General features: G+C 44.3%; 3 protein-coding genes across 5 annotated transcripts; 2 read left to right on the top strand and 1 right to left on the bottom strand.

Moving 5' to 3' along the window:
• Positions 1 to 70: 70 nt before the first annotated feature.
• On the top strand, positions 71 to 2,605 carry LOC115771075. The gene is made up of 4 exons (XM_030716627.1): positions 71 to 963; positions 1,019 to 1,361; positions 1,418 to 2,176; positions 2,232 to 2,605. Exons 1-4 carry the CDS (start codon positions 390 to 392, stop codon positions 2,539 to 2,541), a joined length of 1,986 nt encoding a protein of 661 aa, XP_030572487.1. The 5' UTR covers positions 71 to 389; the 3' UTR covers positions 2,542 to 2,605.
• Positions 2,606 to 3,014: 409 nt separating this feature from the next.
• Positions 3,015 to 8,480, top strand: LOC115771251 (RNA polymerase II-associated protein 1). Of its 3 annotated transcripts, none has more exons than XM_030716854.1 (14): positions 3,015 to 3,183; positions 3,243 to 3,517; positions 3,576 to 3,813; positions 3,870 to 4,272; positions 4,331 to 4,813; positions 4,869 to 5,035; positions 5,092 to 5,258; positions 5,321 to 5,406; positions 6,292 to 6,526; positions 6,584 to 6,741; positions 6,811 to 7,348; positions 7,408 to 7,546; positions 7,609 to 8,021; positions 8,084 to 8,480. In XM_030716854.1, the coding sequence occupies exons 1-14, from the start codon at positions 3,057 to 3,059 to the stop codon at positions 8,255 to 8,257; spliced, it is 3,603 nt and encodes a 1,200-aa protein (XP_030572714.1). In that variant the 5' UTR covers positions 3,015 to 3,056; the 3' UTR covers positions 8,258 to 8,480. The 3 variants fall into 3 exon arrangements, with proteins under 3 accessions (XP_030572714.1, XP_030572715.1, XP_030572712.1); XM_030716855.1 differs by having other exon boundaries at positions 3,573 to 3,813; positions 6,593 to 6,741; XM_030716852.1 differs by having other exon boundaries at positions 3,573 to 3,813.
• LOC115771253 (general odorant-binding protein 69a) lies at positions 5,348 to 6,234 on the bottom strand. The gene is made up of 5 exons (XM_030716858.1): positions 6,048 to 6,234; positions 5,904 to 5,982; positions 5,753 to 5,841; positions 5,590 to 5,692; positions 5,348 to 5,521 (listed from the first exon to the last, which is right to left on the bottom strand). The coding sequence occupies exons 1-5, from the start codon at positions 6,117 to 6,119 to the stop codon at positions 5,421 to 5,423; spliced, it is 444 nt and encodes a 147-aa protein (XP_030572718.1). The 5' UTR covers positions 6,120 to 6,234; the 3' UTR covers positions 5,348 to 5,420.
• Positions 8,481 to 9,110: the final 630 nt, after the last annotated feature.

Below are 9,110 nucleotides of genomic sequence, written 5' to 3'. Positions count from 1 at the left end.
AATATAAACGATATATAATAAATGCAAAGCATAATCCCTAACGTATTCATTTCTGCAATATAAGAGACTATGTGGCGTATGCGCAACGTCTGAGTAGTTCATCAGCACAATGTGGCGATCTCTGGCGGCGAGCTGGCGCAACTGAGGCGGACCGCATTCAAACGAGGTGAAAATGAACTAGGACCAGTTCAAATGCGAATCGGACGCAATTATTTTTAACGCGGCGAACTAAAAGTTCGGGGCTATTTTTGGAGGGTATCCGCCCGCCAGCTGTTTCCAATACTCAACTAAACGGAAAACGAGACGTGTCGTCGATTTTCAGCCGCCATTGCAACGAAAAAAATCATATTGCATTTTTATATAATTCAAGTTGGAAAGTTGTGTTAATAATGGAGTACGATCCGGACTATCAGAAGATCTGCTCTACGCGCACCGTGCAGTCCGATAAGAAGGGTTTCTTCAACGAGTTCTATTTGGATGTGCGGGATGCATGTGGCGACAAGTGGCTGCAAAACTATTTTGGAAAACTGAAATCGAATGCAGCTCGCATTCTGTCCATATTCAGTGATCGCGAGATCTGTGATCCGGTGCTCGGCGTCTTGGAGCATGTACAGCCGGTATATAAGCAGAAAGACGTACTCCTCTCGACACAGCGCCGTGCTCAGGCCGATAAGTTTTATCTGATGAGCACCAGTGCCGAGGTTGAGCAGGATCGTACAGAATTGCTGCAGCAGGCACTGATGCATGCCAATCTGGCCGTAATGCGGGCACCTGCTCCACATTTGGACGCGAGCGTTGACAATGGCCTTTCACTGGCCATGGCCTATCTGACGCGTGCCAACATTCTGATTGGTCTAGGCGAAGGCGAGGCAGCGTTAAGTGATCTCAAGCTGGCGGCCAATTTTGGAGTTGAGTCGAAGCAAAATGTGGAGTACTACTGCAAAATGGCCAAAGCTTACGCAGGCAAGTAACTGGGGAACATCATTAAATTGATATGTAATTAATTTTATTTCCATAGCTATGGCTGAGGGCGCACGCGCTGAGATCTCTCTGAAGATTGCCGAAAAGCTGGCGGGCTCGAATACAGCCATAATCGCAGCCTCCCGCAAGGAGATTGCTCAGATCAAGCCAGCCAAGCGGGAGCAGCCCAAAGAGCTGGCGCCGGCATTGGCGCATGGCGAGAATCCAGCGCTAAGCGGTGCTGCCAATGTTGTTAAGCTCGTGGAGACAAAGGAGAAGGGACGCTTTGTGGTGGCCAACGAGGGTTTGAAGTCCGGCGATGTGGTGCTCTGTGAGAATCCCGTGGCGGCGTGTCTATTGCCCAACTTTTTCGGCACCAATTGCCACCATTGCTTCAAGCGGTGAGTTTAGTATCAATATAAATGGCATATCCGATTAATCCGGTTGTTTTCTCCAGGCTGCACACCCCAGTTCCGTGTCTGCATTGCTCGGGCATTGCCTTCTGCTCCGCCCAATGCATGGGCGAGGCTTGCGAGACGTATCATCGCTTCGAGTGCCAGTTTATGGATCTGTTCATTGGCTCTGGCATGTCCATACTGTGCTTTGTGGCTTTGCGTATCTTTACTCAGGCAGCCAGCTTGGAGGATGGCCTGGCAACGGCTAATCTACTCTTCGAGCACTTGTGCTCTCATCAGTATGTTCGCGAGGCGGATGACTATCTGCAGCGTTCCCTAATGGCCGGCTTTCTAATGCGCATTCTACAGAAGGCTTTGTACTTTGGTCGACGCAAGACCGAAGGCGTCAATCCCACCGCTGTGGAGCTGCAAGTGGCCACAGCTCTGCTCGGATTACTGCAAGTGCTGCAATACAATGCACACGAGATCTATCACACCATGGTGACCGATGAGCACTGCTTCGACGGCTGCAAGGTGATTTATCTGGGCGCCGGATTATATGGCACCGGTTCCTACTTTAATCACGAATGCTGGCCCAGCGTAGCTGGCTATTATGTGGGAAAAAAGTTGGTCATGTCGGCTACCAAGCCACATCGACCCAACGAGATAGTCGCTGTTAACTATGGGCCCATATTTACCAAGATGAATCTGAAGGAGCGTCAGCGAACATTGCGCGGTCGCTACGCCTTCAGTTGTAATTGTCTGACCTGCCAGGAAAATTGGCCCTTGCTGCAGAAGATCGACAAGCAAGTCCGATTCTGGTGTGTGTTTTAACTATAAATGTATCTATGAAGTATAACTCCTTGTGTATTTTAGGTGCACCTCGGCAAATTGCGTAAATTTGCTCAAGTTTCCCAAGGATCTGGCAAAGGACGTGCGCTGTGCTCGTTGTCGCAAGAATGTTTCGTTAAAGGAGAGTGTCGCGAAGCTTATTAAAATAGAGGAACTTTACCGAGAGGCTGCAGAGGCTATGCAAGCCCAGAAGACAAATGAGGCAATTGAGCTTTTCAAGGAGGGCATCGATGCGTTCTTCCAAATAGCTGCACTTCCACACAAGGATACCCTGATTGCACAGCAGGCTCTGCTTAAGTGTATGGCCAACACGGGTACTACGTTCAAGAAGTAATATTTTGTATTTTTATTTATTTACTGTTTTGAATCTATAAGTTTAATATGCGAGTATTTAGATAAATTTATTATTTTCACAAATTTACAGCAATTTTGTTTAATGGAAATCACTTGAAAGTGAACATAAAACGGATAAAATTTTAAATATTAAACTTGAGCGCAAAAGTGAGAATCAGTGTTGAAAAACGTTTCAGTCTATGGTGTCCGATTAATTGCTTATCGATATGACAAATTTAAAATTGAACATACTGTTATGTTATTTGCAGCTGAAGCCCTATTAAATGGTTATACTGATTCCAAATGTTAAAGCCCTTAGCAGTATTTATAATTAGCTATGTTAATATGTTAATGTCATTAATGTGCCAGATGTTCTGAGGCCATATTATCGATTATTTTGTAGTACTTTGCTCACTGCTATCGTGCTATCGCCCATCTCTATTGTCTTTGCAGCCAGCTGCTTTAGTTCGGCTTTTCGGCTTTTGCGTTGTTGTTTGGATTGATAAAAGCCGGAAAATGTTTAAAAAACTAAAGCCTGGAGGAAGCGAAGAGGATGTTCTGCGTATGGCCGCGGAATTTAATGCTGAGCGTCAGAAAAATCCAAATTTCCAACCAGCGGCCACAGTTGTGCGTGTGGAAAAGCGTGAGTCTACAATGTGCTCTCAGTAAAATATATGCTAACCCAGTTTAATTTAATAAAAGCGGCCGGAAAATCATTGTTTGCACAAAAGCGAGAGCTTAATAAACTCAAGAGCCAAGGAGGTTCAACAATCGCCCCGGAAAATGTAGCACATGATAAAAAATTGGAAGATGTTAAAAGTAAACAAATACTGCTCGATGAAATACACGAGAATATGCTGGGAGATGTGCGCGGTAGTAAAGTAGATTTCGATCTGATAAATAACGTGGTTGGTGAAATTGTTGAAAGAAGAGAAGGAGTGCCGCGGCAAGCGGCGAAAGAACACCAGCTAAATCAAGTAAGCGCTAATATAAACAAGTTGTGTGCTTAAATTTAATCAAATTTCTTCACAGCAGAAAGGCAACAGGTCGAAAAGTATTTTTGCACAAAAATTCAATGCAAATCAAAAGTTGACTGTAAGCAGACAAAATGATTCACAAAATATTAAACATGATAAGACACTGCCAGTAGCCAGCGCTATTGTCCAAGATGCAAAACTATCCAACGAAATACACGCCGAAAATCTGAATATACTCAGCCAAATGCGCGAGGAGGAAATCCTGGCAGAGCGACAAAAGTTGCTGAGCTCTCTGGGTAAATATGAATAAAACGGTAATAGATTTTATGAATAAAATGTGTTTCTCCAAAAGATCCTGCTTTGATTGAGCTGCTGGTCAAAAAGCGTCAAAGCCAAAAGGCTAATCCAACTATGCCTAAGCCCTTGCCCACTGAGCTCCAGCTTTCACCAGCGCCAACTACTTTAACCGACTCGAATCCGGCACACGAGCTGCTACAGCAAAGTGATGAGGGCAATTGGTTAAATTTCAATTTGATTGAGGAGCACAAATTGGCCTGGATGCGTGATATACCCGCGAGAATAGCACAGATTAAGCCTGGACAACAGTTTAATGCTCGCTTCGATTGGAAGGGCGTTTTGTTGCCACACTCACTTGAGGAGCTGCCACAGAATGTGGATGATCGTGAATTGTATTTGCATGGTGAGGAGCCTGAGCGGCCGGGCTACACGCTGCAGGAGCTCTTTCGTTTGGCACGGTAAGCTTGACATGTTCGCACCAACTATACATAATAGCAACAAATTATTCTTTTGCAGATCAACGGTGTTGCAGCAAAGGATTTCTGCATTTGGCGCGATTGCTGGCATATTCAGCATTTATAATCAGGGCTTCTACGACCAGGTGCTTACGCTGCCCATTTCCAAAATATTCTTTCTGCTGCGTTTTGGACTGGATGACAATACACCGGCACAACTAGAAGTGGTGAGCAGGGCTTTGGCTCGACTGTTCTACAATGAAACGGATGAAGTTCTCCTGGATCATATCCATGAGAATGCATATTGCCATTGGCAGCCAACGCTGCAGGTGCTGACCGATGGCGACGACACAAGCGAGTCAACATCGGTAGCCTTTCTGCAACGTTACATGACACTGTTGCGCACAAATTCTAAAGCTGTAAGAGCCGATGTTGATGAGGATCAGGCGGAAAGCGATAGCCGTATGTCCATGGATGACTTTCAGCTGGCCGAAACGGATCTGATGAGTTGCCTGATGCGAACGAATATTTTACAACGTATTAGGTATGTCTCATTTAGAGTATGCTCCAATTTCTAAAGTCTCTCTGACTAATTACAGCTTTATATTGAGCTCAGTGCGTCCTGAAAACAGCACAGTCGAGTCCTGTCTAAAGCTGCTCATTCGCATTGCACGCACAAATTTGGAAGTGGCCCGGCAATTGGTTCAGGAAAAACAACTTATGAATGTAATTTTGCTCAACTTCATGCCCAAAATAACGCAGTCAGGTAAGTGCATAGACAATAAGTTTTATTAGAAATGTAAATATACATTTATTTTTCAGCTGCTACCAGTACAGCACAGCCTTCAATCTACGGCCATCCGCAGTATCTGTGCTTGAAGCTGCTGCGTGTTTTGATCTGCCAGCACCTGGACATAGCTAAGCAGTTGGCGGATGGTACGCTTATCCAGAGATTAAAAGACTTTTTATACTATCGTGATAATATAAGGGTAGGGTTTTCAATATGCTAGTTTTTAAACGGTTTATTCATAATGCATCATTTTTGTTGCAGGGTAAATTAATTCGTGTTCAAATTGAAGCGCTGCGCATTTTACGCTGTCTGCTGCTGCTGGGAATTATAGATCGTGAATTGTTCAAGTAAGTTTTACATATTAACCGAGCAAGTCATCAACAGCGGCTTTAATGAAAGGTCCATCCGTTTCGATGTAGCATTGTACCGATTGATATACGGTGTCACAGCCATCAACACCCTCTGCAGTCAAGTAGATAATAGATGTGTGCTATAAATTGACTGTTGGGCCAGAATGCTACCGTACTTACTTTTCGTGCCACAGGAATCTGCTAAATTCAAAATTTTGGAATGTATTTCCACTGGCAAGACATCTACCAGAGATTCCAAGTGCATAACGTTGTCACTGTCGATCTGTGACAATTGGTAGATTAAATGACATTTTTTAATTTTTTGTGGGTGTTTTGTACATACCAATCCAACCATTTCAAACATGCAGTGCAGAAAGCATTTAAAGGTCTGATCGTTTGGCAAAACACCCTTATGCGCCTGGCTCACTAGTTCTGCAAGGTCAAAAATCCGTTAAAGGAGACTTTTTGTAGTTAGTATTTCACCTGTGGCCCACCTTCGGAGACGCCAGTTGCGGTCATGCAGCGCGCATGCAATTTTTTCATCTGCTTCCTCACCACATCGGGTATTTCCCACTGTGTGAAGTTTTTATTAATAAAAATAGACAAAAACTTGAACAGGAACGTGAACAGGAACTTACGGCCTGATGTGGCGTTATGGCACTGCATAAGACGAGTAATGCCAAGCTTAGGCCTAAGGTCTTGGAGTACATTGTAAAATCCCGAATGTTTATTGCTGTTTAAGTTATCCGCGTTGGACTGCAACCCCGTAGCTGTTGCGCTCAATACTAACTAAGCCCTGCCCGGACAGTTGCCTACATATAAAGCTAATCATTTTGGCGGTGCCACATGCCGGAAATAATTCCTATTATTCTGCTTTTACAGGCAATTCCTACCTGCTCTGCGTCAGACGCTTGACTGGCACTATAATCATTGCGTATTCGAAGTGGGCGGTCCGGCGCTTATACGACAGCACGCAGCTGCCCTGATGGTTGCCATTGTGGCCAGTGGCGAGTGCGGTGTGTGTGACATAGAAGCGCAACAACTATTACTAGAGCCATTGCATAACTGTTGCTGCAGCTGGCTGCACAAGGCGACGCGTGGTGAGGGACTCAAGGATGTGAGTGAAGTATTATTGATGCCTTCAAGTACCTTTGTAATATAATTTATACTCCAGTACACACAGCTGACGCTCTTAAGTGCTTTGCTCTATGCTGTGGGTTGGTTCTCACGCCATGGCTACCTCGGGGCAGCGTCCTTTCAACAGTTCCTGCGCAAAATTCTGCCGGAATTCGTTTGCTCCACTGGATTTGTTGCATGTGTGCAACAGTTGGCGTGAGTATACTTGACAGGCGGTCTTAATTAGTTAATCAGTTTTAATGAATACCTCTCAACCCTTCACAGCAAGAGCTCTATAATTTTGCGCAACATCAGTGATCGGCGCAATGTGCATGGCCCGTTGCCAAACGTGGGGGCGGTCTTGATGAACGACTACGGGCCGCAGCTTATTGTAAGCGATACATATCCAGTGCAATTGCTGAGCAATATCTGGGCTTTGCTTGAGCCGCCGCTGGAGGATGGGATGAAGCCACTCTTTGAAGCTCTGCTACAACCCGCTGTGCTGGAGCCCTTGGCAGAGTATTTAAAGCAGTTGAGCACCCGGCTAAATCGTTTTCTGGCCAGCAACTTTTTTGCTCGCAGCGAACTGAAGCTTGTCCATCAACTACTCAGCACCGATGGCTTTGAAACCTATTTGACACGCACTCAACTGCTGCAGGTGGTCTATAACTATCTGTGCTCCCTAAGCACTGCGCAGGCCAAGCAAATGAAAAGCATATTCGATCGGTACATTTTTAGCGGGCAGTACGTGGAGTTGGATTCAAAGTCGTTGCAGCTGCTACAAGAAACATGCATGGAAATTGTCTACTCACATTTTATAGCTGTACGTTACGATTTAGTGAATGTGAATGTTTCACTTAACCCTTAATTATTTGTATGCAGGACAACAAGGATCCTACGCTGACGCTCTGCTATACTCAAGCGCCTGTGCTGATGCCAGATTGGCCGTATTTTCAACTGCGACTGCTACTTAACAATTATTTGCAAAATGTGCAGCAGGTTCCTGCGGTTATATATTCAGGTGAGTCGACACACAAGATTCTATGCTTTTATTTTTATTCTAATTTAATATAATCCCCACAGAGAATCAGGTGGTGCGCATGACCTTCAGCTTTGTAGAGCAGCTGGAGCAGCAGGGCTTACAAATTGTCAGCCCACTCGAGAAGTTAATGTATCTGATGATAGCTTTTATGGGTCCCGACAGTCAGTTTCTGGAGCCAGAGCTACACAAGCTGCTGCACAAGCAACTGATAGATTTCAACTCGCGGAATAAAAACCACTTTTTCGACTTTGAGGCTACGTTTGAGGACAAGGCCAATTTCGAGCCGCTCTACTATCTGTTTGTAAACCATTTTGAGGCGGCCAGCTATGGCGACGAGCTGTTTAGCTCATTAGTGCTGCTCCCGCTGGCGCAAAAGTATGATAATAAGTGGCGTCGCCGAATCTGGTCCGAGCACGTACAGGCTATGCGCTTTTTAAATTGTGACGAGAGTTTGGTATGTGCAAAGAAAAAATGTTGCAATTTAAATATTGTCCTAAATGCTGTTTTATTTTTCAGTTGATTGGAGGTCTGGATGCTTATCTAGAGCCCGTAGAGGATGAACCCTCGCTGGTTAAACTCTATGGAGATGCACTGCAGCGTCAGCTAGTGCGGCCTGGCAGCATTGCCCACACAATTGCCAAGCATCATTTCAACAATTCAGAAGCAATACAGAAAACAAAGACATTTTGAACAGCTGCATAAGAGTCGAATATCTTTATGAACATTAATGTTACTTTATGAAACGTCTCCTTGGGCTAACTTTGTTGCCGTGATATAGTTTGTAAATAATTCAAAACGAAATGCATATGTATAATTGACTCATTAGCTTATAAGTTGCCAGGCGACCGGGCTTGGATTTCGATTATAGGGTCTGTAGGCCAAGGCCTAAATAGATTACGCAGAAAACAATTAATATTGTGGTATAGTTTTTTCCTGCAGACTGGCTTGCGCCTGGGATTGTTATTCAATTACATGCTCGAGTGAAATTAATGTAGCATTATATAAGAACGTATGTATGTGAGGAGAGATATATGTCATTCTTAATTGTAAGCGCGTTAACTATTAACTGTTTCTAGCAGGTTGACTTTGGAACGCAGAGAGAGAGAGAGAGAAAGAGCTTTACTATCACCCTCAATTAATTAACATCACTTGACTTATTGACAACCGACAAACGCCGCACATGAGCCACATCTTGGCCGCTGCGGCTGTCGTCTATAGTTGCCCGCGACTGCTGATAAAATATATGTAATTATAATGAAAGCAATTGAAAGGCCACCAGCTAATTAAATTATATGCCATACGTTTGTTGATGTGTGTGTGTGCGTGTGTGTGTGTGTCCACAACACAAATGCGCCTACAGACCCACAGTCAAATGTCAAGTCATAAGGTCTTTCGTGTGGCATGCAGCTTATGTGTAATATATAATATGATTTATGATCCCAATAATCAACATCTTAAAAGCTTCTTGACGCTCTTCCAAACTTAAGCAAATGCTGTTCCTAGTACATTTAAGATTTTCGGGGTCCTTGAGGTCATTAACATT

The sequence above is a fragment of the Drosophila novamexicana genome, unplaced genomic scaffold (genome assembly GCF_003285875.2).
Source record: "Drosophila novamexicana strain 15010-1031.04,08,12 unplaced genomic scaffold, DnovRS2.1 tig00000024-arrow-pilon, whole genome shotgun sequence".
NCBI lineage: Eukaryota > Metazoa > Arthropoda > Insecta > Diptera > Drosophilidae > Drosophila > Drosophila novamexicana.
The sequence above is the reverse complement of the archived record's forward strand: the minus strand, read 5'-3'. Positions and strand labels throughout refer to the sequence as shown.